Source organism: Oryzias melastigma, linkage group LG7 (genome assembly GCF_002922805.2).
Source record: "Oryzias melastigma strain HK-1 linkage group LG7, ASM292280v2, whole genome shotgun sequence".
In the NCBI taxonomy this organism is placed as follows: Eukaryota; Metazoa; Chordata; class Actinopteri; order Beloniformes; family Adrianichthyidae; genus Oryzias; species Oryzias melastigma.
Window position 1 is genome coordinate 21,461,859 of NC_050518.1, and position 15,007 is coordinate 21,476,865.

Sequence of the window (15,007 nt, forward strand, 5' to 3'; positions counted from 1 at the left end):
ACAGGTTAAGTCAGTAGATATGACACGCAATACATGAAAGCAAAAAATCCCAAAAGGATGAGTCAATATTTGTATAAAATCCTTTTGTACTTGAAGGTAAACTTAAGAAATTGTCAGCATTTCCATGAAACTCACCCACGAGGCGCTTGGTTTGAGCCGCAAACTCTTTACTCTGTTCTGTCCATCTCTCCTTCTCCCCAGCAAGGCCGCTGATGAGACTAGATGCTATCTGCATCTTTCGTCTGCAGCGCTCAGCATCCTCCAGCAGGGTCTGAATAAACAACCCACACACAGTTCAAGGATCTTGTAAATGATTCTTTAGTGATGTTCTTTAGCTTTAGCATAGAAGAAATGGAGAAGAGGAGCAGACTGAGCACAAAATACATGTTCAAAGTAAAAACTTGATACTAGAAAAGGAGTTTGATAGGAAAGATGTAATTAATGCTAACTATAATCACTATCTCTGGTTCATATCAGCCATAAACTCATCCAGAAGCTCATAGATTACAATTCTGGATGCAGGATATCCTTTGTTTCAATGACGTGTTCACATGAGCAGAAAAAATGACCCGCTAAACAACAATGCAAAACTGCAGCTATGGTTCTGTTTCTTATTTTACAAATCACATTGACTTGTTGTATTGAGCTGTTTTTCTGCTTTCTTTCAATAACGGTTATATTTTCATTAAAGGCAAAAGTTTGTCCTATTTGTTCATCTTACACTTAGTGTGTTTTTGAATCCAAGTTAACACATGGAAACCTTTAATACATGATTCCTGCAGGATGTTGAAGTATCATCATTGATGTTTTGTGTGTGTATTTGTGCTACACGTTCTCCCTCCGTGTCACTTTTTGACGTTTTAGGTGTCCCCAAGTTGTCGTTTTTTTGACTGCTGGCTGTTCCAATTAAATGAGGGGTCTGGACGTTTTGTCGAGAGTGGACGTGGACCAAACCTTGGGATGCAGACGGTACTGGTAACCTAACATGGTACCCAAACCTTAGCCCAGTCCTCGTCTGGAACCGGTACTGCAACCGGTACCAGGTTACGGTTAGGGTACCAGTGCGGTCTACGTCCCGATACCGGTTTGCAGCCCAGAGGTTGGGGAGCCATAATTTAATAGCACATCAAAAAAACGAGTTGGGGACACCCAAAGCGTCAGTTTGTTACTTTGAGGGTCCTTAACTATGCGTGAAAAAGTGATAACATGGGAATGAGAATTTGTGCAATGATTTAGTTCTAGTTATGGTCAGTAGAAGGAAATAATAATCCACTTGTTCAAGTCTGTGATGAATCAGTTCAGGGTTGACTTGTCCAAAGTGTGGTCAAGCACTCACCAGTTTCTCTGTCATGGCCTCCTCATACTCCGCTCGTACGAGGTTCAGTTCTGCCTGCTTAGCATCCAACTCAGCCTGAGCTTTCTCCAGATCGATGTTAGCGATTGTCAGACGGTTTTCTTGCACTGCAAGGTTAGCCTGATGAGAAACAGCACAATGATCAGTGTACAGCCATTTCAGAATAATAGCCATATACAGTAAGTAGATTTTTACAATATTGAGTTATGAATACATTCATTCATTAATCAAAGATAGTCTGTAATGTTTTTAAAATCTTGTTCTCTGTGAAAATCCTTTAAGTTTAGTCATTTTTTGTCCTATTTTCCAGATAGGAGGGGTCAAAAGACCTCATGCCCCCTTTCTGACAGAAACTATTTTTGTAAACACAAACTTCACACTGACAGCGTACCTTCAAGGGCAACACCTCCTTGTTGATGGTGTAGAAGGAGGCCATTGCTTTGGTCCAAGACAAAAGACCGGCCACATTGCGACAGGCCATCCAGGCTCTGTCAAAGTTGTAGTCAGGCAAGTTAAAATATGGCTGCAGCAGCTCCACTGTTTCCTCGTTGATGGTGTCTTTGGGGAATTGCTTCAAGAGAGAGAGACACGAGAGAAGTGAGCTGAACTGTAAACTCGACAACATTCAGTGAGAAAACCTTAGTTAACATGCCGTTGAAACAAGTGTATCAGCTGAAAGGTGATGCAGCAGTTTTAGTTTTTATTTTGTATTTTACTTGTCCTATCTCTGGGGTCTGCAAAATTCAACATTTAAAGAGTCATTTAGGTTGATTTCTCCTTCACAGAAACCCAGAATGAGCCCCTTTAGAAAAATAGGCACTGATTTTTTTTTTTTTCTTAATAAAATGCAAAATAAAAATTACATGATGTTCTTGGATAAAACATAAACATGAGGAGAAAATAGCATTTTTTTCTAGAAATAGGAATTAGTTTATAATTTGACTGAGGTTGACGTGACTTCCTTTCAAAATATGTAAATAAAATCTCATAGGATCATGTCAATGCAGCAAATGAAGTAGTACGTAGTGTAATTTCATCAGTTAAAACTGTTTCTTTACAATCTCAGCCAGACATTTGTAAATCTAGCTAACTAAAATTAAATCAGTGACCCTTATAATGTTTTGGACCATAAGGAGTTCTAAAAATCCTTGAATTTTTCCAAAAAATAGAAAATCTGGTTTCTAATCTGGTGTGCCTTGATTCTCCAATAAATGTCTGTAGTTAAAAAATATGTCGAAATGTTTTAGTTCCACTTTGCCAAACTACAAAACTGAAAAACTTCATGGATTTTCAGAGCATTGTGGGTACTGTAGTCAGGAGCGTCACTATCTTTCACCTGTTTGTGAGTGACAGTCAAAGATAGTTTATTTTTTTACTCATTTTTTACTTTACAATTACTTTTTAAATATTTTTTTTTCCTTAACAGAAAAGTCACAATGAAGGGGGGGAAAGAGACAAAGATGGCTCCAGATAAGAATTACATGAGGTAGGTTTAGTTCTAATGTTAATACTAATACAAGTCTAAATAATGTTTGATTGGCATAAAGAATCCTCTAAATAACTTAAAGATTACAAAGTGCACCTCCAATTCACTCAGAAAGCTTCCACTTGTCATGAGATTGAGGGACTCCTGCCAGGAAGGCATGATTAAGTTCGTCTCTGCGTTGATCTCCACAGGATTGACCCGCCTCCGCAGCAGCAGCAGCACACAGTCCATGGTCTGCATGATGAGTTGTGGGGGGCGGCCGAGTGTTCGCACTGTGGCGATGTCTGATGGCTTGATTGTCTGTCGACAAAAACAGCAAAACGCAGAAATGCAAACATTGAAAAAAAATGGAAAAAATGTTGAACTGTAGTCAGCATGAACAACATTGTTTTGTGTTTTATTTGTGTTTAAAGGTAGTTCTGTGCATAATTGAAAAATATGGCAGACTGTATTACACAGATGTAACAAAATAGTCCTTATTATATTCTACAGTAATAAAAAAAAATGTCAAATTACACAATTAAATGACAAAAATATAAACTTATTTTAGAACAAAATAAAATATTTTTAATGCAGCAGTTTGCTCCAAGAAGGAAACAGCAACACATAAACCAGAGGATGACACTTTGATTTTGAAGCACCGTACTTGCAGAGCAGCCACTGCTTCTTCCAGAGCCGGCCGTGCCGCTTCAAGTTTCTCCTCTGCGATGGCTTTGTCAGCTGTAATACTGTCAACTATCAGCTGGGCTTTGTCCTTCACTTTCTGCACCTCTACCTTCACCAACTCTGCTGCTTGGGCCTTTACCGTCACTTCTTTGAGCACCTGGAAAAAAAAAAGGAAAATTCGTTTCATTTGTTAGAGCGCAAAGATGATAAATTCACATCACCTACATTATTCAATACAGCGGTAGAACATTGTCATCTTGCATAGTTGTATAATATACATATAAAGTCATTTCTTTAAAAAAAAAAAATCGTATCAGCCTCTTTTTTCCAATCATCTCACATATTCCCTAAACATTCCCATTTTCATTGTGGAATATTTTAAATGAAATACATATATTAAAATCTAGGAAATGCAAACACGCCCAAGCTTTGAAGTAACTAATGATTTTATTAACTATTGAGAAAAATGACTTACCATATCTGCTTTCTCGGTGGCGACTTGTAGCTCTTTTTCTTTCACCTCCAGCTCTTTGCTGAGAGCTGCCACAGACTCAGACGCCTCTTTTAGCTTTTGCAGTCCAGTGTTCATCCTGAAAAGATGAACATCTTACAGTCAGTGAAACAACATACATTATGCTGCATGTATTTACTCAATAGTTAGTTTAAATGTTTACATACAAATTTCAAAACAGAGAACAAAAGTTTCGGCTGAAGCGTTTGGTCTCTTCAAGAAAAGCAAATAAATCTTTTTTCACATTATTACATGGGATTTTTATGGCTATCTTTTTGTTTCCCTCATGATTTTTCATGGAAAATATTTCTATATTTAATTTTGAACTTTCTAAATGTCAAAACCACTTTTGATCAAAGCTTGTTTTATAAGAATGACTGAAATATACCAGCTAGATTAACAGTAATGATAACAAGTAAAACCCAAAAGACAAAACAAATAGGGCCAAACTAAATAGAAGAGTGCAATGTGCCCATAAAATAGAGGAAATGTTTTAATTAGTTCACCTGTTAGCCAGTGTTTGCACTTCTGCTCTCTTTTCCACATAAATGGTCTTGTAGCTCTGTATGAAGGACAGGTAGGACTTGGGCGTTACGTGTGTGGAGCGCCGGTACCTAAATTCCACAAAGAGCAAAATAAAAAAAATCATTTTTATGACATTAGAGAGTTAGAAAATTGATGAAAACAAAGTGTTGCAAAGAAACCTTTCATTTAGTTACAAAGAAATTGCTGCAAAGTCATAAAAAAACCTCAAACCAAAGAGTTGTGTTCAAAAGTGTTTACCTCAGAAAATAATCAACACACTTTTCAGCAACACAATCCTGGAATGAGCCCATGCACTGAACCACCTCACTCTTGACCTGAGGAGAGCAGTCTATGTCAAAGGCAGAGAGGAAGTGCTGCGACACTGAAGAGAGAAAAAAAAAGAGAGAAACGCATAAATCAATAGGATTGGAAAAGAGAATACAGATTCAATTTCAGAATTTATTAACAATCTCACAGATTAAAAGGATTTATTAAGCAACAAGATGTGCACACCTTATTAACTTAATGAATGAAACACATAAAACAATGTACAGACTGTGATTTGTTTTACTTTCATTATTAGTTTTCACCATGTTTGCATTTTCAGAGGGTTCGTCTATGGAGCCGAATTGGAGTCATAAAGATTTGAAACCCAAAAAAACAACAACTTGAAAAATTCAAGCTGAAATATTGATGACCTCTTTTGCTTGCCGCCATGGTGCAAACATTTTCTGAATGTAATTATCCAAGTTCCTATAGAGTTAGTGAATGAAACAGGACTGAGGTTACTACCCTCATTGATTATGATTGGTCCTTCGTGTTAGCCCCGCCCCCACATGGCAAAATGGGGCCAAAAGTTTAAAACCTGAAATTTTCAGGTTCGAAACTGAAAAAAAGAAGATTTGAAAGTGGAAAAAAAGATTTGAAACTGAAATTTTGAGTTTTGAAACTTAAAAAAACAGAAAATTTAAGCTGAAAATAATTCAATTTATGTCATATTTGGAGAAACTTTATTTTTTCTTTTAGCCTAACTTGTCTTAATTTGTCTCCAATTTGTCTCCTGCATTGGATTTCTTCCAAAATACATTAAAATAAACTTTTAAGGAAATATCAAAAAAATTAATATAGCATAAAATCTATTCTTTTAGCTGCTGCTAAAGTATTGAAAATAGAAATCCAGTAACAAAACCAACAGCGTTCAAGAAACAGCACCTTCAACGAGCGCGTCCTTTGGCCAGCGACTGAACCAGTCCATGGTGCAGCCAGATATCAGAGCGGGAAACTTCAAGGCCCGGTTGCGGAACTTTTCCCCCACAGGGGAGAAGCACAGGACGACGTGGAGATTGTGTCTGACTCGAGACATGAAGTACTCGTACAGGTTCTCGTTGGTTGGTGGACGCCTGGGAAACTCTCGTTTCATGACGGGAACAAGATCACTGAGAATCTCGTCCATCTCATTCCGAGGAAACAGGTTGGACACCTGAGACACAAATGATTTGTTAACGGAGGCAACCTTTTAGCACTTTACATGTAAAATACTTTCTCAAAATGTCTGTTCCAGTTTTATCACTGTGTACTAAGAAAAAGTTTGCATTTGTATAACCACTTTCTTTGTTAATCCAAAGGAAAAAAAACTCAAATTTTGTCTCTTATCCTCTTGTAATTTATTTTTCTCACAGTGATTCTAGACATTAACTCATTCATTCATCTGAATGAATAAATGAATGATTTTAGACAACTCCAAACACTCTATTTGGAACCCCCAAACACAACCAATAACATCACAGCAGAACACTAGTAACAGCTGTTTTAGGTAAAGGGAAATTTAAAAATGCAGTAAGAAAAAAACAACATAAAACACCAAGATGGAGCTAAGGATCTCAGTTTAGTAAGATCAAGAAGTAGACAAAATACAGACAGAAGAAAATACACTTATTAAAAAGTATTTAAGAATTAAATATATATTTTTTACCTCTCCAGATGACAGAACGTTGTTCATATACTCCAGGAAAGACTCCTCCTTGATCTCGTTGTCGGTGTAAATGAAGCTGATTCCTTTTCCTTGATGACCAGCTATTCTGTACAGACTCTTCAAGTCTTCCATGAGGTTGTTCGTATTATACAAGCTGGAAAAGAAAAGTAAAAGTAAACATTTAAATTATGAAAATGCCACAAACACATTTTTTAATAGTCGACTAATCACCAACTATTTTCTCCAATCAGTCGTCATTAGCTTTAAACTAAATAAAAATAAAGACAAGACGATAGTTTATTAAACTTTGAATGAATCGTGCAGCCTCTGTCCTTCATTAGTTTCTGGCATTAAAACAAAAAACCCTCTAAGCACATAACTGGTTCCAGTTCAGCACCTGCAGTTTGCAGAGTTCTCTGTGACAGACAGTGATTCATTCCTAATGGGCTGATCTATGATCTATGACATGACAGTGTTCATTCCTACACTGTATGACAGCTTTACCGTGTGAGAGTGATCTGGAAGATCTTGTAGCCCGCAATGAAAGAGGCAAGTCTGGTCAGGCTTTGCTTCCCAGAACCTCCAACACCCACCAGTAAGGCATTACCTCCAGGAGTCCGGATGATTCTTGACACCTGAAAACGTAAAACCAAAAGCAAAAATGCAACTGCAGAAAAATCACTGGGAGTGCAAGTTGGACTGAAAGATAAATGAAGACTTGATTAACTTCAGAACCATCTGTTAATCAATTGTTAATCTTCCTCAATAACAACAAACTGTAACCGTACATTTTAATTTGACTAACATTGATGCACTAAACTAGCATTACTACATTCCAAAACACAAAACCTCAGCAGAATACCTTGATTAGATGGATCATTGCATCTTGAAAGAAGACCATGTCCATGCCATTGCCTCTAATGATCTCATTGTATTGAAACAAGAACATGTTTAGACGCTCTTTTAAACTCTCAAAGGATTCAATCGGCTCATAAACTTTGGGCGTATCAAAATCGGAGTCTTCTGGCTCCTCCCCTGTAGAAAAAAAAGACATTTTAAGAGGCCAGGACGATAAAGAATGAAAATGAAGAATGCACTCACTCATACCTGTAGCTTCAGGTGGATCTCGTAGGAAGTCAACAAAGTATCTTTCTACACCACAGTCCACCACTTTCTTATGTTCCTCCCCCAGCTGCTGTTCCACAAGCTTTGCAAGAGTTTGGTCGAACCACTCCACATCCTCCGGCATGGTGAATCTGTCAGCTATCACTCGCTTGCACTCGTGCTTCCATAGCGCCAGCAGAACCTGGAAAATGATGCTTCTGTATAAATTATTTTTTATTTTCCAACTATAAGAACTTAAAGTGCGTGTTTATTGCTTCCGGGCCAACTTTTGTGATTTTTTTTTTTATTCATTGATTTTGTTGTGTCTCTTTATGGTTAGCCCTACAATGTACAAGGTGAACTCTGTCTTTTACTGACGTCAAAGGAGATTAAAAGAGAATTTATAAAATGAGTGGAGAGATTTTCTTTGTTGTTCATTGATTATACTTAAATACTTTTCATTATTTTATTCATCTTTATCAAATTTAAGCAAAGGTATAATCAATTTTGTCTGAATACTTAACAAGACTTTTTTTGCACTAAAACGGAGAAAGTATTTGGTCTGGTTTTAAATGACAAATTTATTCCGTTTTGTAGGACGGCATTTCTACCTTAAAACATTAAAGAAACACCTGTTTGAGTCATTTTACTTCCCTTTATCTAAATTCTTGCCTAAATGATTCAAGTTATAACATAAATAAAAACCACAACTGTTTAAAATCCCATGAAAGTACGATGCTAAACTTCTCACCTGGACAGAGTTAATGACTTCTGCAGACGTGCAGAGCATCCCTTGCCAGATCCTGGACAGATCCCTCAGGTTGAAGATGTAATGGAACTTTGCAGGAGTAGGAAGCATTTTGATCTTGGTCTGCTGCCAGAGACGTCGGGTCAGTGAGACCAGCTGTGGAATGGTTCCCCGAACCTCCTCGGTGAAACCACGCTGTGCGCAGAAGTGGCCCTCACCGATCACACCTAACAAATAATGTCTCTTATTATTTCACTGAAGCACAGAGATCGTATGAAACAACCCTAGCTAGATCAATATGTGTAAATCCAATAAATAATATTTAATTCTATGATTTATTTGTTCATAAAAAACATTTTTCTCTCTGTAATTATTGATGCATTTAAGTCATGAGTAAATAAATTATTTATGTTTGTTTACCCACCAAATATTTTATCTATGGAAGCGTTGGAGGGCAGTGTGCAGTTAAAGATGGAGAACTGCCTTTTCAGCCTTTGTGGAATGTCGTTGCGGCCTCCCCCCGGATGAATCATGGCTGCCAGGAACTGAACATCCACTATATTGGTGAACTCTCCTGGCTTCTCCAGATTGTAGAAGCCTTTCTGCTCCATCAGCTGTCGGACAATCTCGTTCGTCACCTAATAAAAGGAAATCAGTAAGCTTGCTGCTCCAGTGAAAGGCTGATTTTAGATTAAAAGTCTCGACTGTAAATGTTAGATCCACCACTAACCTGGTCTCCCCACTCATTGACCACAGGCATGTTGATATCATCTATTAAAATAGACATTTTCTTCCCAGCAGGGGGACCATAAATAGTTCCCATCCTTTTGTCCACATAGCTTTCTACTGTCCTCTAAAGGCAAATGTTTGCAGAGAAAAAACAGACATGTCAGATCCAAAACAAGAAAATGACAGACAGATGAAAGTCTGGAGTCAATAACCGTCTTTTCAAACCTGAAACGTTGTTACACCAACATTAATCAGAGAGACAGTGATGAGTTTGCAGATGGCTCTACCTGGAACATGAGTGGCGTGGTTGCAGACGAGAAGTTCAAACATTTGCCCAGTTGAATCTCAGGGTCGTATTTAGACATGAAGCTTTTCATGATTACAGTCTTGGCTGTCCCTTGTTCTCCAATCAGTAAAACAGCCTTTAGAAAGAAAAAGAAACATCACTTCTTTATGCACACAAGTTTTAAGCATGCTTAAGCAGGAAATATTGATCATACAATCATATAGCAAAACTTTAAGGAACTAAATTAGGGGGGGGGTTAAATTTTTCAGCAAAGACGGCCAGATTTGGTGAACTGAAAATGTCTGAAGGACAACTGTTCGATCAGACAACTGTTTCAATACTATTAAATGTAAATTAATATTTTCTTGCAGTGGCATATTTTAGATTGTTTCCATGTGCAAAGCAGATGCATCTCAACACGTTTTTACCAATATTACTATCAATTTGTCAATTTTGTATTTGTCCTGGAGGCAGTGGGCCTCCCTGTCCACCTTTCTTCTTTATTTACTGTTGACATTTTAAAAATGAGCCAGAAGGTGTCCGAGATTGCAGGACAGTGTCGCCACAGGTTTACAACGGCGTAACATGTAACTGAGCCAACACACAATCAAGAAAATCAACTCAGTTTTTAGAAAATGCAGGGGGCAGCAAGTTATCAATTTTATGAAAAGAGCCTGCGAGCTGCAGGTTGTATTTGGTCCACAGGCCAGACTTTGGACATGCCTTCACTAAGTAATCTTACAAAAAAATGTTAACCTATTAATTGCAAGTTGTCCTGATTTTAAAATAACTGTGAACTTCTCATGTTTCTGTGTTGTTATAAGAGAGCATACAAGTGTTTGTATTAAGCACACCCAAACATACTTTTTTGTAAACTTATCCAACAACTGTGCAGAATAACTGCAGAAATGAGTGACTTTGCATACTAATGCAAACTAATACTAAAAATCCTTGAGTTGGAAATGTCCACCTATATTAGGTAAAAAACAAAGATGTTTTTTGGTGAATATGATCATTCAAATCATTGTCACACATTTCTATGATCAAAAGGGCTGTTTTACCTTTCCCTGCTTTGATATGGTGTCAATGAGGAAGTCTGTTCTAACGTTGTCCACATTGGGGACCAGAATGGAGCTGTATTTAGGGGTGACATCTGGTGGGTATATGTATTCTTCTACTCTGGTGCTCCAGTGGACCCAATGACCTGCAAATAGACATTTTCATACATTCAAAGAGTAAAGCAAGGTGCAAGGACAGACCATAAACTTAAGGCTTTCTCATTATCTTGGAAATACAAAAGAAAAATCCACTGAGGAATGAAAGATTTTATTAATGAATATAACTTGTTGAAATAACCAGCTGTGTTAATGTATCAAAGTGTGGGTATTTCTCTACTGCTCGGTTACCGTCGGCTGTGACGTAGTAGTCAAACATAGTCTCTTCCCTGCCAGCAGGGATGTCTGGCAGTCTTGGACAGATGGCATCGTTCCCCCTGAACCAGAGCTCCATCTTCTTCCTGTCCTCCAGCTCCAACAAGGCACCAGCGCTCCACATGAGGGCAAAGATGTAGAGCCGCTCCAGGTGCTCTCTGGGTAAGTCGCCACACTGTTCCCCAACAACAAACACACGATACATGAAAAGCTTTGAGAATTTTTTTTATATTTTGTGCCATATTCACGTCAACAAATCTTTACATCACAGCGTCTCCTGATGAACTCTAACCTTTAAACACTTCAAAATTGTATCTTAGACATTAAAATAAGGGATGGCAGAAACATTCATACAGCTCAACCAAAACAAGAAAGAGAGGATTTGACACAAACTCTATAATACTTAATTCATTTTAAAGTTCTTCATGGTTTATAAATGTATTTATGGTCTTGCGCCTTCTTATTAACTGATATACTTTTAAAATATGATCATATTATTACTATTATGATATTCACTATATTTAAGGTAATCTTTTCTAATGTTTTATTGTTTTTTCTAACTAGTGCTTCCTCTTGGGGATCCATTGTTCTGGGGCACTATCGGCTCTGCCTGTAGGGGGAGCTGTTTATTGTTTAGGATCCCATTAGCTGTGCATCCTGGGATCCTTCATGGGAAACACATCGAACAACAAAATTCATAAAAATAAAAAAATCATCAAAGCCATTTTATGCCATCCCAAAAATACATTATTGAAACACGTTAAACTCACATTTTAAATATAGCAGTACCAAGCCAGACTGTTTCTTTAGGGTGGCAGTTCTTAAGTTTTTGTACATTTTTGACATAAGGGTTATATTGGGGGATTTGGGTGGGTGAAGTTAGGAATTTGGAGAGGTAGGGGTGCTAATTTTGTGTGATTGTCCAGTGTTTTATGTTTTTTTAAACATTTTTTTATTTTATTTTCATGAGTATTTTATTTGCTTGTGTGAAATAAAAATGCTATAAAAAATAAATACATTTCAATGGGTTTTCTGCCTTTTTGAGCAGCGGTACTAAAATCTGAAATCTTACTTTTGGTGGAATGAGTCCTTGCAGCATGTTGATGCATTGCGTGATGACAAAGGCCTCCAGCATGTCCATCTTGAACTCTAGCGACTGCACACTAAAGCGATACAGTTCAGAGAAGGAGGAAGAGAAGAGCTGCCTCAGGACCTCGGCCTCGTTGGGGGAGCGCTGCTTTAGCCAACCCTAAAAAGAAAAAGAAAACCACTGACATTGACATTTTGAACGACATTCTCTTCATTAATGTAGTAAAGTAAAGTGGATAAAATGAAATGGGCGAGGAATGCGCTTCAGAAAGCTGTAAATGCATTTTTAATCTAATTATTAATGTCAGGATTATTTAAAGAAAAAGAAAGAATTCAATATTTTTAACATAATCCTCTCACCTCAAGAATAGGGCTCCAACCGAGCACAGAGGAGCTCATGAAAACCATTCCGTTTCGAGAAACTGTGGCTGGGGAGGCGTTGTCAATGTTGTGTGGCTCAAAAACCACTTTACAGTTGGGAGCCATTGGAATACGGTCTCCGTTGGCCAGTGTGAGAGTTCTGTTGTCATCCAGAACTGAGTTCAAGTTTTCAATCCAGATGGCATCTACTGGTCCATCCAGGACTATCCAGATGTGCTCTCCTACGTTCAGACAAACATGTCACCTGAACATCTGACATAAATATTTACATGGATTTACATTACACCAAGAACTTTATAGGACATTTAAGTATATTCAAATTACTCATCGCAACATTCAGAAAACTTTTTAAATAGAATGTCCTTTCCAAAAACACCTCAGCACTTTTCCTGTAATTGGACATACGTGATTTACACTCATATGCAATGCATCATTTTTAATCCATGAGAACCCATGGTGACAGTGTGACAGAATGTCCACTATAATCCACATAACTTTCATTTTACAGAAGAATGGGGTTGCGTTCTTACGGGTTATGGGTGAAAAATTTGCTGAAAACATCCTATAAATGAGTATATATATTTATGTTGCTAGTTGATAGGACTGAGTAAAACAAACCTCAAAAATTCAGGAAAATCTGTTTAAGTTTAAATAAACACTCAAATAAAACGTGTGTTTTTAACATGTTTTTGTGGCATTTTTGTCATTATGGAGGATATCTCTTACGTTTTTAAATACTTTTTCAAATTGTTGTGAATCAGGAGCAGATGACAAAATGCATGCACAAACTAGATCGCAAAAAAGTTGTTTTAGCTGACAACAATCTTGCTGAAAGGTTTCCGAAACAAATCTATTTCAAATTCAAATGATTAAAATAAAATGAATCACAGTTTAGCCTCCTACATGTTACTGCTGAAGTAAAAAAAGACAAACACATGTCAGATGCTACTCCAAGGAGACCCTCGTTTCACTCAATCATTAAGTCATATTAGGAAGTATTAATTGAGATGTGTCCTCACCCTTCTTTGCTTTGAGAGTTTTCCTCCACAGTGTGGAGAAGATGCCGTCAGTCCAGTCATTTGTGGCCACATCCAGTCGTCCAAACATCTGGGGGGCAGTGATTGCTTTGGGGTTCATGCGCATCTCTCTGTGGGGCTGCCCACACTCTGGGAGAGACGGCAGCGAACATTTGTTAGGCATGAAACATCCCAAATGTAGTATGTAAACACCAAAGGCACAATGATTTACTTGCAATTTTGGAAACAAACCACAGCAAAATCAATTATTAATTATCAAATTAATCAATACTTTTTTTGCTATAAATAAACCAATGTTAAAACCTGGAAGACATTAAAAAGTCAAAATGTCTAATCCTTGTATCCTAGTGTACTGCTGCATATATGCTTGAGTTCTGTCAGCTAGATTTTGAATGTTAGAATTATAGTTCTCTAAAGGCCGAATGTACATTTTTGCGTAAATTTCGTGGATGAAAATTGTTCATAAGTGATTATACGTAGAAAAAGTGAAAAAAGTTGTGATTTTCACAGATGTATCACAAATTAACCAAGTTAAAACCACAAAAGAAGTATGAATAAACCACCAAAAGAACCCATAAATCTGCACTTCATTTCATTTTTGTCACTATAGAGATCCTTGAGAAGGCCCCCTCCATGACCCTGCTTCCGTGAGGCATAGGATATCGCCCCTTTAGAGACCCCACCCTTCGGTATAAACTGCTGTGGGGGTGAAAGATCAGCAAATTTATATACGCCTCACACAATACCTGAAATGTGCAATAATTATAGCGCTGTTTATATGCAATTCATTACTGATTCGTGCGACAATTACATCATTTTAATGTGATTTGTGCGTCATAAACGGGATATATAAGTTATACATCAGTAAAGTCTGTTAGACATACGTGGACAGATGTGGAATAGCTGTTGAAAGTCACAAATTTGCATATGCATCTTGCAAAAATCACCCACAATTGCATAAGATTAACGTAATAATGGCATGTGAACATGTAAACTGCGTAATTCTCAACCGACTAAATATTTGAACAGCTCAAAACCAAAATCATGTCAGCCGAGACCCTCTACGCTCATCTACACACATCGACGAATGACGAACGCCAGAAACATTAACTAGGGATTTTATTTTTTTTATTCTATTTGAACTCATCCTTTCCCATGAATGTATATGAACATAAGTCTTTCTCTGCTGCTATGTGTAGACATGCATTAAAGAGTTTGTGGGTACATATATTTATAAGAGTCTTGATTTCTGGTGTTTTGTGTTTTTACTTATTATTATTATTCTACAACACAATTCATCTTCCTTTTCCCAGCCTTAACAAACCTAACTTTTGTCAGTATGAATTTTAGAAGATACATTTTTGTGTTTCAAAATGTTGAAGAAGGAGTTGTGTCACTACAGATGTGTGAGTGACATCCCACCTGTCATGGCTTTCATCAGTATCTGGATACAGGTTGTCTTCCCGGACCCACTGGGCCCCAGGGCCATCATCCCGTGCCGAACCCTCTGAGTCTCATACATCTGGATGAGCTTCAGCTTCCAGGGAGGGTGATTGATCAAACCTGCCTCTTGGATCTGAAGAAAAGAATAACAAACATGCTTGGCTTCAGGTGTTTGAGTTGTATCTAAACCAATGATAGATTGTAATCATTTGAATTAAAAAAATCTTTTATTCCATCAAATTGCAA

The 15,007-nt window shown here is 37.4% G+C and overlaps 1 protein-coding gene across 2 annotated transcripts in view; it reads right to left on the minus strand.

Moving 5' to 3' along the window:
- dnah5 (dynein, axonemal, heavy chain 5) overlaps window positions 1-15,007 on the minus strand; it is a 55,540-nt gene that overhangs the window by 13,505 nt on the left and 27,028 nt on the right. For both annotated transcript variants that reach the window (XM_024292554.2, XM_024292555.2), the window contains exons 46-68: window positions 14,741-14,894; window positions 13,301-13,447; window positions 12,261-12,502; window positions 11,884-12,060; window positions 10,788-10,986; window positions 10,443-10,585; window positions 9,383-9,517; window positions 9,097-9,219; window positions 8,791-9,004; window positions 8,370-8,593; window positions 7,622-7,820; window positions 7,377-7,549; window positions 7,019-7,149; window positions 6,515-6,668; window positions 5,755-6,022; window positions 4,801-4,924; window positions 4,524-4,631; window positions 3,982-4,096; window positions 3,487-3,663; window positions 2,937-3,140; window positions 1,746-1,925; window positions 1,337-1,474; window positions 136-271 (exon numbers count right to left, since the gene is read on the minus strand). In XM_024292554.2, coding sequence (XP_024148322.1) covers window positions 136-271; window positions 1,337-1,474; window positions 1,746-1,925; window positions 2,937-3,140; window positions 3,487-3,663; window positions 3,982-4,096; window positions 4,524-4,631; window positions 4,801-4,924; window positions 5,755-6,022; window positions 6,515-6,668; window positions 7,019-7,149; window positions 7,377-7,549; window positions 7,622-7,820; window positions 8,370-8,593; window positions 8,791-9,004; window positions 9,097-9,219; window positions 9,383-9,517; window positions 10,443-10,585; window positions 10,788-10,986; window positions 11,884-12,060; window positions 12,261-12,502; window positions 13,301-13,447; window positions 14,741-14,894 — 3,865 coding nt within the window. The remainder of the gene's footprint in view (window positions 1-135; window positions 272-1,336; window positions 1,475-1,745; window positions 1,926-2,936; window positions 3,141-3,486; window positions 3,664-3,981; window positions 4,097-4,523; window positions 4,632-4,800; window positions 4,925-5,754; window positions 6,023-6,514; window positions 6,669-7,018; window positions 7,150-7,376; window positions 7,550-7,621; window positions 7,821-8,369; window positions 8,594-8,790; window positions 9,005-9,096; window positions 9,220-9,382; window positions 9,518-10,442; window positions 10,586-10,787; window positions 10,987-11,883; window positions 12,061-12,260; window positions 12,503-13,300; window positions 13,448-14,740; window positions 14,895-15,007) is intronic.